Genomic DNA, 21059 nt, shown 5'->3' with positions numbered 1-21059 from the left:
CACCAGCTTGGCACCTAGCCGCACGTAGCCTTCAATCATTTTGTCTAGACAATTCACACATTTTCCTGTCTTTCCACAGTTCTAAACTACAACGATAAAACACATAATAAACGACACACTAAACAAAAAAATAAACGCCATAATCTCTCTACAGGCACAAAATAAACACAACTGTAAACAAAATAAGCACAAAATATAAACCTTCCGAAAATATATAAAACAATCAAAAATAAAATGGAGACATCACTAGAGACTACAAACATGGCGTCGTTGACGAACGGACAAGTAGACGCTCTACGCTCTGCCAGCCCGGGTCCGGACGGGGTAAGACCACAACACTTACACTTCCAGCAGGTATGATGTGAGGACTTTATCTCTCAGCACCTCGTGGAGAACTGGTCGACTTCTAGGATTCCTTCCATTGAACACTAAGCTTATGACAAAAATGTAACTATAATAACAAATGAGTACATTTACTATTTAAATTTCTATTAGCTCTGGTTCTAAATATATACATAAATATAAATATAGATATAAATATATCTATATAATACAGACTGATTGGTAAGATCAGACCTACCAAAAACCATAAAAAATTGATTAATAACTTGCCACTTACGAGATTTCATAAAATATATGTTCATAAGAATGTAATATTCTAAAATAATAAAACATTTTAATTTCATAACTACAGTATTTACTCTCACGTATTTAAGTAATTAACTTTGACCAGAATTTAAATTTAAAAACATCAAACCACAAAATAGAACCGAAAAATGTATACAAAAGTATGTAACTATTATAAATAATTACATTAAAATGAATTGAAATATTTTTAGGTCACGTTTAATCTGCTAATAACCTTACATTATTAAATACTAGCTCATGTAAAGTCCTCTACTCATACTAGGGTTACACAGCAACACTTGTAGCTCACACGCACTTTAGAGAAAATGTTCACATTCAGGTATACATACATCACAGCCACCATATTAGTGACACAAGGAACACTGTGCATACACTAAATACTTGAAAGCGACATGTTAACACGGTTCACAGATTGTATCTACCTTTTAATATATATGTATGTGTGTTTGTGTTTTATTTGTGTGCTTTAATATTTTTGCAATGTATTTATTGGTATTTATTGTTGTGGATTTTTAATTTATATAATTTGAAATGAAAATGAAATGAAACATGTATTTATTTTTTAGACGGAGTTAGGGCTGTTTAGGGCGGTTTGCAGAGCAATAGCATCGGCCATTACAATGCAATTATTTAATTGTAAAAAGATAATCGTTTAAGGCAACACAAATAAACAGTGGGATAATGAACGTGATGTGGTTAATAACTTTTACTCAATCCATGTACTAACCCATAAGATAATTTCAGAGTATAAACCACTTCAAGATGTGGTTAATGTTGAAAACGAATCAGTTGTCACCTGACATTCCGTTAAGGGTGTCTACATAAATGTTAAGCAATCATTTTTTTGATTCCGCTTTTTTATTTGACGGATTGCTATATATCAATCTAAACAGCATTTCTGATATAGCAAATTAATCAGCGATATTACTACTCCGTATGTTTTTTGACATTTGAAGCTTGTCTTTGACTAATTTAAACAAAATATCGAGGGTGCAATCTCTAATAAAATCCAAAATGATTTAATCTACTAGGGTAACATTTTAAGTTTTTAACTTTATAAATATTAACAGCATTTAATAGTTTGGAGGTTTTAAATTATTATATATATATATATATATATATATATATATATATATATATATATATATATGTATATCAGTTACATTACGTTACGAGATCTGTAATCTGGTATCTTCCTCAGATGGGTTAACTAACACATCACGTAACTACAGTCTATGTCAAAATAAATGGATCATACCAGAGCCTTGTGACATGCGTAAGTCAGGATTAAAAACAATTTGTCAGAATATCTCTAAAACACATAACAAATGAATTATTAGCCTGGCAAGTGACCTGGCGATTGAGTAATAAATGGTAATAATTGCGGGAGATAAAATGTCAACTAATTAGGAAACGGGGATGGCCCTTTTTATTAATTAATTAGTTCTTTCTAGATAAACTTCTTAAAACCTTACTGCAACTGCACATTGATTAATTAAAAATCTGTATTCTGATTGATAGTTTAGCTTCTATTTGACAATTAAAATGATCTAATACTAAATAAATACTGACCGAGAAGGTGGTCCGATATGGTTATATACTCGTATGAAGCTACGAATCGAGGCTCTAGCATGATTACGTTATTTGAATCAAATGTGTTAGGCTAGTTACACACCTGAGGAACAAATCAGGCTGCAGATCTTGAAACCTAGTGTTACTGATTTCTTTAATCATTGACTAATGGCAAATTTCCGGCAAAATCCTGTTACCATAAAAGCCTAGATGATGAAAAACTAGTACAATTGCACTTTTTTTAATAGCCCCACGTAGTAAAAAACCATATTTATCTTGTTTTTACACTACTTTTGGTATTGAAATAGTTATTAAAATAACTCACTAAGGAAAAGAAATTGAAAATGTTAAATAAAAAAGCATGGACACTTTTATTGATAATAGATGAGTATTTTAAGAAATAGAACAAAATGTTCGTTTATTATTATCTGTTATAGATTTTTGCACAAGTTTTGTACCGGGAACAACTAACAAGTTACCCTGTTGTAAGGAGAATAATTATTACTGAACATAGACATGGAATACAATTCCAAAGAAATGAAATATGGAGACATGTCACATAACATACAGATTGTCCAGAACGCCATAGTGCATGTTTTCCCCTTATTTGGAGGAAAATATAAGTCAACAAGTAGTAGACTATAGTATAAAATACCTAAATAAAAACGTAACATTACAGCTAAAGGCAACATCAGAATGAAGAATATCGGTTACAAGGGATAAATGTTACAAAAATTAACCGTTACAGAGGAAACTGTCTGATGGCATGCAGGAAACAACCTCTTGTAGATAGACACCCTCTCCAACTTTTTTCATTTCACCTTAAAAATTGGCGTTTGCCTTCACTCTTAATTAATTGTTTTAAAGTTCTTAAAATAAACATCTCTAATCCTAAGTTATGTCAGCAGTCGTGGTTTGTATCTCGGTGGGTTAAGTTCTTTATAACATTGTTCGAATAGTTTGTGTCATGTAGTTTTAAATTAAATTGGCTCAATTATAGTGAAGTGTTTTTTTCAAAAATTTCTTATTACGAAGATAAGTACTGTTTTTAAAATTAATAATAAATTACTTAATGTAAATGTTCTGTCAACGTAGTTGCTGTATATATATATGGATTCCTAGGTGTATACAAATTACTTAAAAGTTTCTTACTACCGCGCTGAAAAAAGGGATTTTCCAAGAATTTGCAATGAACGACAGCTGACCACTATACATTAGTTTAATCCATAAACGCTAACAGAAATACTATATTTATATTTTATTTTTTTCAATTAAAGATCATTACTTGATGATTTTTGGAAGACTTGTATTAACAAAGGGCAAAATAAGTTTCCAAAAATATTTTATTTTCTAAATTTAACACGAAACATATCTCCGATTTTAGCCCTTTTAACAGTTGAGCTGTAAATTTGCAAATAAAGCTAGTATGGCAGAAGATAGAGACGCCGTTACGAATGGAGTGAATAGTGAAAACTTGAGAGAGAAGCTTTTGAAAGAATTAAATGTTTCTCTGGAAAAGGCCCAACAAGAATGTAAACGATACGAAACTACCAAGACAAGACTCAAAGAGATGGCAGAGAATGAAATGCGGGAACTATACACCAAACAAGAATCTGATGATAGAGAAGAAAGTGTAAGTAAAAACTAATAATAATCCAGGCTTGGGATTGTTGGTCAAATGAAATAATCATATCTCATGCTCTTCAATAACCACCCATTTCGAGAAACATTGATAATATATTTTACATTTCAATATTGATTACAATGTTTTATTTTTAATTTCTAATTATTGAAATATTGCTGAAAATGATTAGTTTAATACACAGATAATATGTAACTTTTACTTTGCACAATTTGATACATGGGTATAAATATAAATAAACAATACCTCGATAATCACCTGCAGAACTTTATATTGGAACGCCTACAAGATAACGTATCGATTAGAGAGATTGAATAAAAAATAGCGAATTTAGCAATTATTTGCGACTTTTCTCACACTACAATTTGTAAACTTTTCATAAATACTCCGATTTAAATAAATTATAATTTTGTTTTCATACACGTTCACAGAACGATAACATCAACATTGTTTCTATACATTGCAATGGCGTATTTTTACCCATTGTGTAGATGTAAGAAATCATAGTGGTACACACTATATTCTTTCTATAGGATGAATGGGGAAAATAAAAATGAAAATATTCATATTGTTTCGTTTATTTACTTTACATTTTGTTAATAATGAGCAGTAGTAAAAACATAAAATGCCAAAGAAATTGACAGCGCGAAATAAAAAGAATCACTCAACTAATAGGCCATAAAAATAATTATGTTGAACTGCCTTTTGTATTTGAATATCTCCTGAATTTTCTAGTTTGGGGCCGAATTACTTTGGCAGTGCATTGCGATTTTAAACATTGATATTGGGGAAACAAAAAGGCTTTGGCTTTATGTATTTATCTCTGTTAATGGCAAACTAAATATCAAATGTCCATCTGGAATAACAAAAAGCAATTACAAATGTTGTTAATAGTACAATTACAATTCTGAAATTTCACTTTTCTTTGATATTGTCTTAAAGTTCCTATTTTCTTATTTTGTGGATGCATAAACTGACCTTAGTTTCTTCTTTATCATTAGCTGGTAGACATGTGTATATTGTATTGGAAGTCAAATTTGTACATTAATTGTTAATTGTAACGCTTTCAAATATTGTCTCTCAATTTCCAATCATGTGGTCCAGACTTTGAAAAAGAACACTTGTACACCTAAATCATGAATTAAATTAAGGCTTATAACAAATAAAGTAGGAAAATGTTAACTAAGAGTCAAGTTTAGTATAAGAAATACAAGCCTTCTTTGTGTAAAGTTATCTTTCAAGCAAACTAGAGATAAAACAGCATATATATTTAAATCCACTACATTTTGATGAAGCATATCTGAGGATTGTTAAAGGAAAACCTGTTGTATCAATGGCATCTTTAAATCTCACATATCTTATGGATGATGAAGTAGCCATAGATATTTCATAGATAAAGCAAACAATTTCAACCAATACTACATTTCAATGGTCACCAATCTCTTAATATTCATATATTTTCATGTCAATGTGTGTTAAGACTGTGTGCAATTCACTATAATAGACTATTTGCAAATCAGCCTGAAGAAATATAACCTTATTTTTTATGATTTTTAACCTTCCAATTCATAAATGTAGTTTAAATTGCAGGCTTAAAATCCAGTGGTTTTGATGAATATACATGGTGTTACATAAGTGATCCATACCCACCAATCTCCTCTTATCTTAAATTACCAGTAAATCACTCAAGGAATTTTCTTGATATCCTGAATCTGAGTATTGTCCGTCCAACCTAAGTGCATTTTGGTCCTTAGGGATATCAAACTACAGACCGATTTCGTTAATTTTCACCTCCACAAACGTGTTTGAAATCTGAAACCTCGTCGGAAACGCACTATTTGTCGAATTCATCATAGTTTAATTTAAAAAATCACTAGAATAACTATCAGTTTTGATCTTAAATGGATCTCGTTCAGCAGTATTTTATCAACGAGGTAATCGAGGCGCCTTTTGACGGATCGCACTATGTTGATGCTATGTACTTATTTTTGACCGATTATTGAATTGTATTTACTCTTATTTTGTTTGTAAAAACAAGCAATGACTTGTTCGACTACTAATACAAGACTCAAAGAGTTGGCAGAAAAGTAGCTGCGCAAACTGTACTCCAAGATCTAATGTTTATTGTTAGTAACACGAAGCAATTAGTTACGAGTTACTTATGAAATTCCTAAAGACAAACACCGAGCTTGGTAGTGTGGGATAGACACTAATCACAACATTTTGATGTTGGAATTATGACCATACCAAAGTACACAAAGTTTCCAGAGTTATTTTAACAAGCAGAAAAATGTAATAATAAAGAATATTAGAAAAGAAAGCACAAAAATCAACAATATTAAGGTTTGTTATACAATCAACATTAAAGTAAATATGTCGGCTCAACTTCTTCGATACCGATTTTATTTTTCCTTATTTGTCTGTGATAATGGCGTGGTTTTTAAGCGCGTCGATTTTTCTTCTCCATCAATAGTGATTTCCAAAATGACTACACCTGCATTATCTGATTTGGAAAGAACGCAAACATGGTTGTCCTATAACAGTTGGTATATGTCTGTGATGAATGAGGAAGTCAGCTCTGATGTATGATTACTACGATAATTTGCTCTTGTTTAATCTCCCTTGTGTTTAGGTGGCACAGTCGGGAAACCACGTGGTGATTCTATTTCAGAGATTAGAACCTGATAATAGATTCAGTGCACATGGTTAGGAAATAATGTCCAATTTACCTAAAATCTTAGTATATGTCTGAAATGAGATAAATGACTTTTGTTTCTTTGGTTAAATTTAGTTACATTTTTGCCTGTGGTGGAGGTGATTGCATCCTCATCTATCAATTAAGTACATATAAGATGAGATGTACTTAAAACTTTATCGGGTTTATACGATAGTATAGTCGGTAATCATGAGGTATGTCTACTTTAAAAGTAGTATTACAACCTGGTTGTACCTACCCACGGTCGATTAATAACTAAACACTGTAGCAACAAAACAGTAATAAGTTCATATCTGAGTAAAGACGAAATGTCCAATTATTAATACGATTTTTAGTGTATGGTTACTTTTTCTTGACTGCTCCTGGCTATTCTTGGCTTTTTCTGCTTCACGTCTCCAAGTAAGGAAGAGTAAATGACTCTGCCTCTAGTATTAACTCAATAAATCAACTCACCAAAATACTGGTCATACCACCTGAAGATGTGAAAGTATATTTATTTAAGTTGCTAAATTCTGATTTTAATGAGGCCTCCAATTTGTGTATGGAGAATTCATACACGTCAGGTTACATATACTTTTTTCTTGGTCACAAGTGAGAGATTCTAAATAAAAAATGTTTTTAGAAAAGAATTACACTACTTCTATGAGCTCTGAATGCAAAGTTTAAAAAGAGTTTGCATTTTTTTCCGTTGTTCATTAACCTGTATTTGCATGTTACTTAAAAATATCATGAAATTTATATCTCTTAAATCTCACCATCAAACTTTGTTATACACATTACTACGTCTTATGTTATTTAACTAAACATATAAATGATATACATTAAAATGGCCATAATTGTTGGTAAGTACATCAGTATTAACAAATATTATTGTATAATAGTCTCGTTGCATTAAAAACACCAGAAAACATTTTTTTAACATGACTACACTCTTAAAAATGGAGGTTTTAAATTGTGACTAGACCACACGACAGTAAATTTGGCCGTTGGTCCTTCACAAGCTGTTTTTGGCAAATTAAAGTTATTCCTGTAACTTATTCACTGAACATGTATTTATCTGTCTATTTTTGTTTAAGGGAACGTGTCAACTAATATCCATAACACACCACAACATTAAATATAATAATAATTTACTGTTTATCAGACAGCGTACTCGTTTAAGACCATTTATTATAAAATAATAATCCGATGGTGACGTAATGAAGAGGATAAGAATAATAATTTAACTTGTGATCTTCTGTGTGACCTATAAAATTAGTTTGCTTTATGTTTTATATATCCATTTTATAATTTTATATATTTCTCCGAAATTAAACATAACGTTTAGCTGTATAATTTTATTGCAAAAAAACATTCACCCTCCAAGATTTCATAAATGCATCTGGGTAAAGTTTATTTAAAAGTGTTTTATTTTGCTGTTTTACTACAAGAAATATTGGTGTGTTTTGTATTTTGAATTCTATGTTTTACTAATTTAAGGTATATACAGGTCTACATAAAACTTGAAGTTTAAAATTTAGAAGTTTCTTAGAAAATACTTTTCAGTTTAAGTTCCCGTTATCATAATTTTACGTTTGAAAAGCTGCCACCATCTTAAATATAGTGCTGTAAAACAATTTAAATTCATACACTTGTACGTCCTTGTTCTTAGTAGCAGAGTTATGGGGGGTATTTATTTTGAAGGTATGGTTAGTATTCATCAAAATGCGTTGTTTTATTGATATTTGTATAATTGTTTGGAAAATATATAACTTTGTTTCTCTTTATTATTTGAATATTAAAAAAATATCCATTTAATAAATTTATGGAGAGGATATTTTTTGCAAATAAAAAATTGTTTAGTTATCAAACTTTTTCTTGATATGTTATGAAAAGATTAATCAAAATTTGGACCTATAAAAGCGTTTTTGAAATTCAAAACGGATTTATGATTGCTCTTATTTTACTTTTATACAAAAAAATAAATATCATCATTCTAAATTATGTTAGGTTAAACAGTTTTCTGTTTGTCATCAGTTTTAGAAATTGTTTATGACGAATAAATTGTACAATGAATAAAAATTTTGTTATTTGACTTTTGGTGTACGGATGTAGTACGATAGCTCTGCTTGAAAAAATGTATTTCGTTTTAGCATGACAAAAAGATCATAATATATCTACTACTAATAAAAAATATTATATTTCGGTTATGACTTTACACGATAAAAATCCTCGTTTAAAGATCTAGAAAGGAATATTAAGTTATACTCTCTTTGTAAATAGCGTCAACTAACACCCAAAATTGACTGTTTTTTAATGTCTTTTAGATGGAATCACAAAAAAGTATTTCAACATTCAGCCCTACTCTGGCAACGGAGTCCTTTTATGTATTTTATTATTGGAGGGTAAACTAAAAACCGCGGTGAAGTCAGAAGTAACGAGTAAAAAGTGAAAGTGGCAACTTTTTCCTTCCGAGTGTAAACAGAGGGTAGGAGAGGGACATTACTGCAGCGATGGGTAAACTATAAAACGTAAATCGATTGAAATAATGTTAGAATTGAATACATTTACTTCTTGAATAGGAACGTAAAATTAGAACAATTGGTAAACATAAATATATCAATGTTAATTATTATTTTACATTTCTAATGGTTCTGAATTGCTTACGTATTTCATTCACAACAGTGATAAACCAGGGTTGTAGCGATGTTTGTGGAGATATATGCAATCCCCACTTTCATCTGGAACTCCCGCTTTTGTGAGTACCCGCTTGTGTACTAATTTTGAACCGTTAAGTAGAAATTTCCATTGCTTTCTAAGTGTCGTTATGCTCAGTAGACGAACATATAATTGGTAAATACATGCCATTCTCCTTACTATTATTATTTTAAAAACCAGAGAAGGGTGATTGGGTGGTTATGTTATGGTTTAATAATTTACAAGATTATTTAATAATTAATTAAATTTAAAGCTTTTAGCACAATTATGATGGAGAGTTATATAGCAACAATGAAGTCTAATATAGTGGCAAAATTCCACCAAACACGAAATTATAAAAGAATTGGATTTTTAAGAACTCATGGGTTTATTCGATACAAATATCAATGTATGCATTTTGATTCGATTGTTTCCAATGCTATTCTGTCTATAATTATTGAAAATATCGATTCGGTTCAAAGCAAGAAACTTTCTTAGTAATTAATTTTAAGTTTCCAACAGGCATCGGAAGACGAGGACCTAGCGTCAGAAATAGTGCAGTTTAGCGGCTGAAGAGCGAAACTATTTAACAACAGGAAACAGGGTCGGGATGGAGAGTGAGAAGTGAAACATGGTAACTTTTTCCTTTTGAGGGTAAGAGGAGGGAAGGGAAGGGGACATCAATACAGGGGAGGGGGTGGCGAGTGGTACGGACCGGCCCAAACATAACCTACAGGGCTTTCGTGCCGTTTGTTTTTATACGAGAGCGAGTCAAACGGGGTCGGATCACGGCTGTCACACTCGCAGGCACGAGATAGATTCCTCAAGCTGCATGTCACATTTTGCACTGGCTGACAGCCAGCCTGTATACCGGTGAACACTCCACTCCAAGTACGGTAATGGCCCTTCCATCATCCCTGTCCTCAGATAACATGGATTTATGCCTCCTCTGACCTTCGGTAAAGCAGGAATCTTGGGAGAGACAAAGAATAATGCTATTGTAGAAAAAAAATAATAATTCACCATAGTAACAGGATAAGGATTTTCTTATATGAGATAAAATTTATTAAAATTCATATTCTTTATAGATTCAAAATAAAATTTCCTCGAAACCAAGAAACTTTTGGTATCAGTACACATAAAGCTGTAAACACACAAAAATGCCTCATCGCAGAAAAATGAGGAATTGCTAGTTGCGGCGACAGTCTCAAAGATTAATGACAATGAGAAGGTACTTATTCATAGATGTTGTACTCTACTATCAATCTTGTAAGACTTCAACCTTGTCAACGCAAAACACGCAACTCAGTAAAAGTTTTATTATGCTTCATTCTTATCGAAGAGTAATCGACATGCACATGGATGCGTTTGCTTTCTTTAATTTTTCGCAATAATTTTAGTTGAACTATGGTGTTTAATTCCAATGGTCTGAAAATATAAATGTTATTAAGTAAATCAATGGTTTTAACCCACACATAGAATTCCCTACAAGAAATGTATTTTTGAAGTGTAACTTAGAGTCAATTATTACGTGACAGTAGGAGTTAAAAACTATGAACATTATTTTAAAAATATTTAGAGATGATCTTTCACATTCTGGAAGTGAAAACCGATGGATATTACCTAACATTAATAAAGATATAAAATACCGATAGAACGAAGTATGAAGTTGATAAACTATTCAACTCGTAATCTAGTGAAGATTGGTTTAATACACCTATTGAGTCAAACGTTATCAGAGTATGTATATGGTAAATAATTTTATCCTGGAATTTTAACCTGAAACCATTTATTATATTGCTTAAGGCTAAGTTAGAATAAATTTGTTAGTTAGGGAAAATACCATGCCCAGAACGGAATTGGACGTGAGTTTGCATGGCGATAAGCTGAAACACTAAGCACGAGTGACGTCAAATCTAACCAGAATACGATTAAACGGGGAGTCAATCAATACAAATCTTGCAAAAGTTAGAGGTTGTCGTACCTGCAATATCTTAGAAGAGGTCGATTCTTCCTTTGAGTGCAAAAGTACACTCTATTTGAAAACACAAATTTCGCTTTGATATTTCCAATCTTTTAAATTGTAGGAGTATATGAAACCAAACATATTGGCCAATTCTGATCCATTGTAAATCTTAAACAAGCATTGGTTTGTATTGCTCTCTAACTATATATTGATCTCCTAACCCATAAATGGAACATGTGTTTATTTGTATGATTGTTAGTCCCTCATACGTAAATTCCCTTTTAGCTAAACCTATAGTTCAAACCTATACTGTACATCAAGATATAGGTATGAATGTTACGAATTGCACTCTTTTGTAGAATTGAATAAACCTCCAGGCCAGATATTTCTTAAAATCCTGATCAATGGAACATTCTTAAGGATCTGATATCTTCACAAAGCGAGCAATTCTGATGCCTTGGACAAACTCAATATTCACATCTAATCAAACGTTTAGCAGGTCACATGTCAGGTTTTTTGGCAAAAAATCGAATACTGATTATATTGGGCCACTTTATAAACTTATGCTCTCATAAAACGAAAAGTTCTGCCATATTGGACAGTATTTAAAATCTGTTATCTAGACCAAAAATGAAATTCTGATTATTTTAACAGATGTATACAGTGTTGCTCTTGGCTAAAGCTACACAAATGCACTATTGACCATATGTAAAATTCTGATATATTGTGCAATATTCCAACATTTCTTCAGCTGAGCAAACTTAAATCAGTGCACGTTTGGCCATTTTGGCAAAAAATATTTTTATAATAGTTATGTCATATTTTTACAATACTGACATATATACCAATTGTAGAAAGTGATACTCTTAAGCTAACGTACAGTTTGAATTCATTGGACAAGCTTCCAAAATTGTAGAATTTAACAAAAATACAAAACTGCGGTTTTGGCTACAGCTATAATAATGTTGGCCAATTTTTAAATTCTGAGTATATTAACCAGTAAACAGAGAAATAAGAAGAAAGAGGAGTAATGGTGAATAAGAGCTAAGAAGGCGATTCAACGATATTCAACACGTTGGCCGGATTGAGGTAGAGAAGTCTCTAACTCGTCGTTACCGCATGACGCAAATACAACTCTCTTACAAATTCAATTAAAACTCATAGGGACACAGGAAAACTTCCTCCAAGTGTTCAATGAGAACACCACTTAATATATTTGAATATGACTTGTTTACCTCACAAACTGAAGCAATACAAGTAGCACCTTTACAGCTTGGCGTAATTATTATTGTTAAATTAGTGCTATAAGAGAGATTATATGCAACTATTTAGGCCTAAATAAGATCACCCTGTATTAAAAATTACTGTTTTATTGCTCAATAATGCAAATCAATCCTTTGCACCCACATTTCAGCTTGTTTGTACAGTAAGAAGGTAAAATAAAGTTTCAACAAGCTAAAAATAGGAGGATGTCAGAATTAAGATAATCATTTAGTATTTTGAGCAGAAGAAAACAGGACAAAACTGTTGAGTGTAGGAATGCACATAACCAAATCCATGTTTATAAAAAAGATTATCTAAACCCAGTTTACATTAGGTTTTAATACGATTTTATTGTTAATTTTATCATAGGTAAACGAGTTCAAATATTTAACCCAGACTGTTTCACCGTATTTAGGTGCAACTTAATGAGAATTCAGTTTTGGAAATAAATGACAAATTTCTAATATAATATCTTTTCGGAAACCTTTCTCATCTCACTCCGATAAAAGAATCATAAAGATTTTTTTGTTACGATTTAACTTTTTTCAAATAGGACTTTAACACACTCTTAAACTATAGATTCTGTATAGTTTTGTCCTTGAGGAAAAGATTAGGTTCCTTAAACTGGCTTCCCTTTAAAAGCTTGAAATACAGGGTAAAACGTTAATTATCCTTCATATCTAATTCGTATCTAGGAATGAACTATTTCATCAAGTTGATATAACTTTAAGAACACTTATGCTAAGACTTTTTACCTTGTGTTATGTGTTATTTTCACTAGTCGTGGATTTAATTTATCGTGAATAGGTATATCTGAATTTGCTGAACGCTTCGTTCACTCCGTATTTTTTATTAAGTAAATAATGACAGATTTTAAATGGTCTAAAACATAACATAGCATTATTTTAGCTAAGAACTTAATAAATGTCTGAGATCTATAAACCGTATGTTAAACTGGCGTTTTTGCTTACACATAAAAGATACGTACCTCAACTTGTATATGCTTGTCGTAGTGAATCTGACCAGACATTGTCGTAAGTCTGTACTAAAATAACAAGGGCTTAACCCTTTAAACTGTTCTTGTAAGAACTGGTTTAACTCTTTGTACGCCAGACCATACTACTATATAAATATTGTATATTTGTATATAATACTAAATATGATACTTGGAGAGGCCGGGTTAAGGGGGTTTTGTACTTTTAGATAGCTATCAATGTGAGGGACTTAGAAGAAAGTTAAAGAAAATACCCCATTAGATAGTGAAAAATTAGTTTTAACTGAATACTTTAAAAATGTATAATGTGGTCTGATTAAAAACAATAATAGACAAATAAAGCTAACAATTGTGTTCTTCTTTGCAGGTGAGTGGTGCCAACGAGTACCAGAGTGTTTCATCCGATTACCAGAGTAGACCAGTAGATTACCAGACAGCGAAGGAGTACCAGAGTGGACCGGTAGAGTATCAGCCAGCAAAGGATTACCCGGTTCAGTCCGATTATTCCTCCCCTATACCACCGACCCCGGATTATCAACCGGTAAAAGAGTTTCATACAGCTCATCAAGAATACCAGACTGTCCCAGAGTACCAGACTGTACAACCAGAGTTTCAGAGCGTCCAGCCTGAATACCACTCTGTTCCCCATCAACCTTCCACACCTCAGCAGGCCACTCGTTCCCCAAATTATGGGTCCCCGACACATCGGGTGGTTCCTTTGAGAAGAACTGAAAGTCGAACATTTGTGCCTGCACCACCACAACAAAGATCAGGTTCGCCGTTAAACTTTCAGCCTCAGAACTATCCAAGGCCTCCTCCAACCAGTTACCGACAGAACGTAAACCAACCTATCAATCAGACACAACAATACCGACCTCAGCTGCCAAGAAGAGAGGAATCTCAATCACCAAATCAAGAATACCAAAGAGTATACATCAACCAGCACGAAAAGAAACCAATAAATTTCAGTCCAGTACAAAGAGATTCACAGCCTCAACCGCAAACACAGCCTCAGTCACCTCAAAGTCCTCAACCTCCTCCCATACAACGGCCTACTCCTCAACAGGTTGTAAGAAGGCCAAACCCCTGGGCTCTCTTAAAACAGAAATTACCCGCCGACGTAAGACAACAATTTATCCCAGTAAGACGTCCACAATTTGAAGGAAGAGCGATGCAGTCTCCCGATCAAGGCATGATTCAGAGACCTCCAGGAGATGGACAGCCTATTAACACAACAGTGAATAAAGGAGGTAGTCCAAATCCAGGAACTCAAAGTCAAAACCCAGTGGTGCAAAGTCCACCTCCTAATCCTTTGTACAATGGAAGACCACCTTCTGGGAATCCGCCCCAGAAAATGGGGATTCCAATGCAAAGACCAATGTCACAAGAAGGAAGAGAAAGTCCCTCTCCGATTCCCGGGCAAGGAATGCAAAGAGTCATGAGTGGGGAAAGAAGGTCTCCATATGAAATGCAGAGGACTGATTCTATGAGGAATATTGACCCTCGAAGTATGCCATCACCACAGCCAGGAATAACTCCTCCTCAAGGCATGTATTCTCCTAGCCCCACACGACCTCCTGGACCTCCCAGAACCCCTAGGCCTGCCGGAGATGATGATGACGATGTTATTTATAGCCAAGGAAATGACTCTCGTATGAATTTGGGGCGAGGGCAAACTCCACCATTGAGACCACCCAGTGCTCCCAGACCAGGTCCTTTATCCCCAGATGTGAACAGAGAAATGAATTCCCCAAGACCCCTATCACGCACGGAAAGCAGACAAAGTTTCGAGGTAAGAAGTCCATCAGGAATGGATAATAGAGGAGAACCAAAATTAATGACAAGAGACAGTCCTCTCTCCCGTCCAATGAGTTCTGCTGATCTTGCAAGAACTCCTTTTCAGTTTAGACCCGAGAGCCAGCACACTCCACCATCCTCTCCTAAACCAGAATTTCAGAGTCCTAAGCCTCCCAGCATTTCCCCTCAAGAAAGCGTTGATCGTCAAAAAGTAGAAAGTAGAAGCTCTACCCCTCAAAATCCCTCAACAACCCCAAGAATTACTCCTGATTTAAGACCTACTTCAAAAAATGATGATAAACAAGATTCTGGAAAGCTAACTCCTGTAAGTGGTGGGGAAAGCAGAAATCCATCTCCTCAGGCCTCGTTTGATTTATCAAGACCAGACAGTAAACAGGATATTTTGACCGACAAATCTCCCATAGCAATGTCTCCCATTGTGAAGTCTGGTGAGCCCTCTCGCTCAGGGACTCCCAGTTCTCTTGGTGGAAAAGATATTCAGCAGAATGATCCTAAGAGTCCAAATGCTTCTCAGAGTGTTACACCAACTCCTAGCAAACTGGGTAATGATTCTGGGACCGGAACACCCCTTCCTGATAAGGACAGTGGGTCGGTAACTGGTTCAGTTCGGGAAGAAAGTCCTGTGAAAACTCCTGATAGAATATCCACTCCAGATTTGAGTAAAAAAGATATAGAAAGACCCAAATCATTGAAGAGATCTCCTTCCTTGAAGCAGGATCTGGCTAACAGTCCTGACAACGAAGGAAGGAGAACTCCCTTGGCAAGGACTCCCTCACGAACTTCCTCTGCAGGCAAAGGAAATGATGATAAGTCACCTTTACAGAGGAAAGCTAGTGGGAAAAGACCAAAAACACCAAAAACACCAGGTAAAAAATGTTAAAATATAATTTTATTTTGTGTAAAAGTAAAAAAGAGAGAATGGAGAGAAATGCCTGTATTTTTTGTGAGATGGTTTTATAAAAGTAGTTTGATAGTATTAAATATTTGTTCATTATTTTCTTGGAATATAATTTAGCATGGATTTAGTTGTAAGCATAGTTAGTTCTACACAATGAATGCCTTGCACAAAGATAAATGACAGCACATTATATAAGCACTTATTAAGTTGGAAATGGCTTGCTTAAATGTTTTCATTACATATTTGTATAGTATTATTGTTTGTATCAAATTATACACTATTTAATAAACAAATTTGAATGATAAACTACATCAACTACAAAACCTTTCTATTAATTCAAAAGCATTGGAAAATTAGAATTAAATCTTTAGTGTGATAGATAACCATATAAATATTATTTAACTGGTGTATTAATTTAATTTTTTGTTATTTATGTCACCGTATTAGAATATGATTTAGCAATATCTATGTTATAAAATCATGAGTATAGAATATTCATTTCGATTTGAAATTTTAGCGTTATAACTAAATAAAATAGAGACAATCCTGCAAACCACTTTTTAAAAACCATAACATTCTCACTTTACCATATCTATATATTCTAGAAATCCTATTACTATTTAAAACTAATAACAACTCTTTTCAAAAAAACCAAGTATTGCACCATCATAACATCAGAAATCAACCCTTACAATACCCCATACACCGATTAAAACTATTCGAGCAGGGTCCTTATTATTCAGCTCTTAAAATCTATAATAAATTACTTCCAAATCTAAAGAAGGAGAATTCCATAAATGCATTTAAAACTTCCCTAAAATGCTACCTCATTAACCGGGCATACTATTCAGTTATTGAATTTTTAGACCAAGTACTAAGCTTTGCATATATGTAACTGTTTCTTGATTAGTTTAGTAGTTTATTTTTAACATTGACAATTCATATGTTTATCTTTAGCTATGCTGAAAATTATAAACCTATGTGAAGCTTATAATAAATAAATAAGTAGGATTTTAATTGATTGATATGTACTAATACGCAAATTATTGCTCTATTAAGTAAATTAATGAATAATTGTACCCATTCTGAATGATTTTATATATTTAGATGTAAGACAATAGGTGAGAAAATGGTGAAGTATATACTCGTATACCACGAGTGGTAAGACTGCTATAATATAAACTGAGCACTTCCCAATATCCATTACAAAACATTTGAACACTTTTAAGAGTTTTGCACCGTTTATATAATTTAAAAAATATATAATTAGTTTTCTTTTATTTTAAAACGTGACTGCTAGCAGCTTTTACATCTCATGTTGTTAATACAACAAAGCCTGTACAACGTATATTTTACCGTGTTCCTTGCTGGGTGCTGATAGCACCCTTCCAAAATACGAAACCTAAAAGGGCAGAGTAGAAAATATATTTGACCACACAAATATACGTTGATCAACTTTGTCTTTATCACTATCCTATGAGTATTGTGGTGATTTACAGTAAATATTTATAGTAAAATAGTTTGTCAGTATCAACCAGCATTTTTAGTTTTGTTGGAGTAAAAATATTCTCCTTCATGGTTCTTGTTTCGCTCAGCCATTCAAAAGTACCTATATTGTGTATTTCTAACTTAAATTTTTGATTCCTAGACACTGCAGATTGGAAATTTCATGTAGACAACGATTGCACGTAACGTACGTTCTCGTTCCTAATAGCTTGGTATTCCTTGATACATATTACGCAAAAATTGTAACACAGGACAGAGGTCCCATTTAAAAATGCTTCCCTGAGGTCGCATACACGCAAACGTAGCTTGGTCTTATAAGGAAAGTGTACCACAGAAGGCTGGTTCGCAAAGATGGTTGAGCACCACCAATTCACCGATCTATAGCAAAAAAAGAAATAAAAAGATCCATAGAATAAAAGTGAACTGAATTCACAGAACGATTCTTATATTTATAGAACATCTATAAATATAACATCTTACAGAGATATGGCTTATTGGGTATTTTCATCTTTCACATTCTGAGATGAGGTATATAATTTTCCACAATTTGGATTGTTCATTGTAATGAATAATGATTAGACCATTAGTTTAGATGATAAATCGTTACAATTCGAACGTTTTTCATATGTTCCACACTATTTTAATTTTTAAATCATTATTGCCATAATGATTTACTTATTTATTAAACGCTTACTGTATTTATTAAAACGAGTCACAATATCACATTTGTATGATTTATATTTGTCGGATTTTGTATAGCAATATACTTTTGTGGATCTTTGATCATGACATCATATTATGTCTTGTACATAAACTGTTTTTGAAGTTAAATAGTACATTTTTATTTATTTGAAAATGTAGAATTTTTTAAAGGCTTAATACTATTATTTTACTGACACAAGAGGTTCTCTTTTAATATCTTTTATTAAAGAAACTCAATAAAATAAAGTATTGTTGCAAAGTAATAACGAAACTCACAGGGTAACAGAAGGTAACAGAATCAACAATTCACAAAACTCCATAGTAAAGTGAGTCAATAAACAACGTATAAGACCTACAAGTTTTCAAACTACGATTCTAATAGAAGATATCTATTGTGTCCGTACAGTTGGGTTTATCACAAGATATAGAACAATCTTTCATCCGACTTGTATAGTACAAGTCAAACAACATTTAAGTATCTTTTATTAGAGGTTAGCCATCGCATGTCAGTATCTAGTCAGGTATTGATTTTCTATCAGACAGGATACTCATGGTACCTCTCTACCCAAACCGATGTTTAAAAGTACATTTCGTTGTTCGACTGATTGTATAGTTTGTACCGAACAAACTCAAATACGAAAGCTCATTCACCTTGTTTAATCATGTAGCCTACATTTTGATAGTCTAAAATTATGGTATTCAGCTCATCAATCTTTAACATCGGTTCAGCAGATTATTGTATTAAGACTACTAAAGTGTTGACACCTAATTAACTAGTCACACGTGTTGATACAAACGAATTAACGTCACCTACCATAAACTTTTTAAATGTGTACGAACACTAATTTAAGAGTCTGCGCTCAAGACTAATTAATATGAATATTAAATACTGTGTTAAATTGAAAATTAACTTTAAAAAACCTTTTTATAGCATTGTTTTGAGTACTCAGGGAATATGTATGTCTCAAATTAGATTTGATATAATAAGTATTTTTAGCGGTGTTAGTAGTTTTGTTTATATTAAGTAAAATGGTTGCAAACACTTTATTTATGGATTTATAAATGTTACTTTATGTTGTTTCCTCTGAAAATACTCTTTGTTGTAACTTCCAGTACACGTTTTTTCAAAAATACTTAGCTAAATCGAATGGTTTTTTTCTGGATGTTCTTAAAATGGCAAGAAAAACAAAAAAACATTTATTCCGGCATACAATAAACTGAAAATAAATTTCAAATATGTGAACCAACAAATATTTAGTTGTTTCAAAACTCTACGAAATAATTAAGAAACCTCAATGAGCAAATTATAAAACTTATTATAAACAAAGATACATTTCAATAAATACCAATACTTTGTATTAAATCATGTGTTTTTTAATGAAAGAAATCAAAAGTAACGTGAGTGATATGTAGATTACTGTACCGTTATTCGAAAGTAAGGTGGTGCTGTGAGGTAGCATGAAGCGCGGGCGTGGGAACCGGGTTAAATGCTGTCACCTGATTGTTGCAAGCAGAGTAAAGCCTACTGAAGGGTCGTTATGAATTTAAAATAGTTCAAACTAATATTTTAATGAGAAAATACACTTTTTAAAGCAGTATAAAATGCTGGGAAATGTGAGTTTCACGAAAACATATGGTACTGTGTTCTTCAATGTGCGTTGAACTGAAAGATTTTACTGAACTCTGGGTACCACAAAATAATATATAAAAAACAGTTTATTACGCAATACCAGTGGTTCTATATACTCAAAGATGGGCATCTTACATAATCGTGTTCAAACATAACCATCTAAAAATAATTACTGTATATATCATTCAAGTGATACGAGCATTATTTAAATATGTTAATCTAAAAATTTGTATTACTAAGTTTACTAAAAATTCTAAATGAAATTATGTGAAATCATTTAGATAACTTCAAAAAGCGGTCAAAAAATACTTAGAAATGAATTCAGGAGAATAAACATTTAATTGTAGAATACTACCAGCATATACATGGGTACTTTTTAATTTATTTATCCATTCATTATATATGTGAAAGTATTTGTATTCTTTTTGTTGAATTATTGACGAATTTATTGTACTTTCAATGAATGATACACTATAAATAAAACAAAAAAATTTATAACTTTAATTTAAAATTTACTTTAAGAAACTTTCATCTTATCGGTTACAATTTTAGCACGCATAGCCGAAATGCCTTAAGGGGACTTGAACACTTGTATTCCGCTAATGTTAAATTGTCAATATTGGTAACCCGTTTTCTCAAGAAGTATTTGGAATAGAAAGATTAAATTTTCAGACCTCTTTTATTGTTATATAAGGAATGCGCTGTAGTAAAATAACTTAAATTTGTTAAAAAACTTGTGTTCAATTTTTGATCTTTTTTTAAATTGACAAAAAAAAACCCATGTTTTCATATACAATATATTTTTTATTAATTTATTTATAATTAAATTGATACTAGGTTACTACCACATTTTACAATTACATGTGTGACACTGAGAAAAATTTCAAGTCTGTAGCCTTAGTAGTTCCTGAGATATCGGGTCATTTGTTTAAAAAAATACAGTTTTTCGGAAAACGTAGAAAAAGTAAATAAATTAAATTTTTAATAACAAACAAGGCACTATTGTTTACTTACTTAAGTTAAAACCC

General features: G+C 32.3%; 1 protein-coding gene across 1 annotated transcript in view; it reads left to right on the top strand.

Annotated features, from left to right (window-relative positions):
- The first annotated feature begins 3646 nt into the window (after nt 1-3646).
- Nucleotides 3647-21059, top strand: part of LOC124369530 (nascent polypeptide-associated complex subunit alpha, muscle-specific form-like) — a 70076-nt gene continuing 52663 nt past the window's right edge. The window contains exons 1-2 of the mRNA XM_046827552.1: nt 3647-3853; nt 13845-16161. Coding sequence (XP_046683508.1) covers nt 3647-3853; nt 13845-16161 — 2524 coding nt within the window. The remainder of the gene's footprint in view (nt 3854-13844; nt 16162-21059) is intronic.

The sequence above is a fragment of the Homalodisca vitripennis genome, chromosome X, assembly GCF_021130785.1.
Source record: "Homalodisca vitripennis isolate AUS2020 chromosome X, UT_GWSS_2.1, whole genome shotgun sequence".
NCBI classification, from domain to species: Eukaryota; Metazoa; Arthropoda; class Insecta; order Hemiptera; family Cicadellidae; genus Homalodisca; species Homalodisca vitripennis.
Note: the sequence above shows the minus strand (reverse complement) of the source record. Positions and strands in the feature narration are given on the sequence as shown.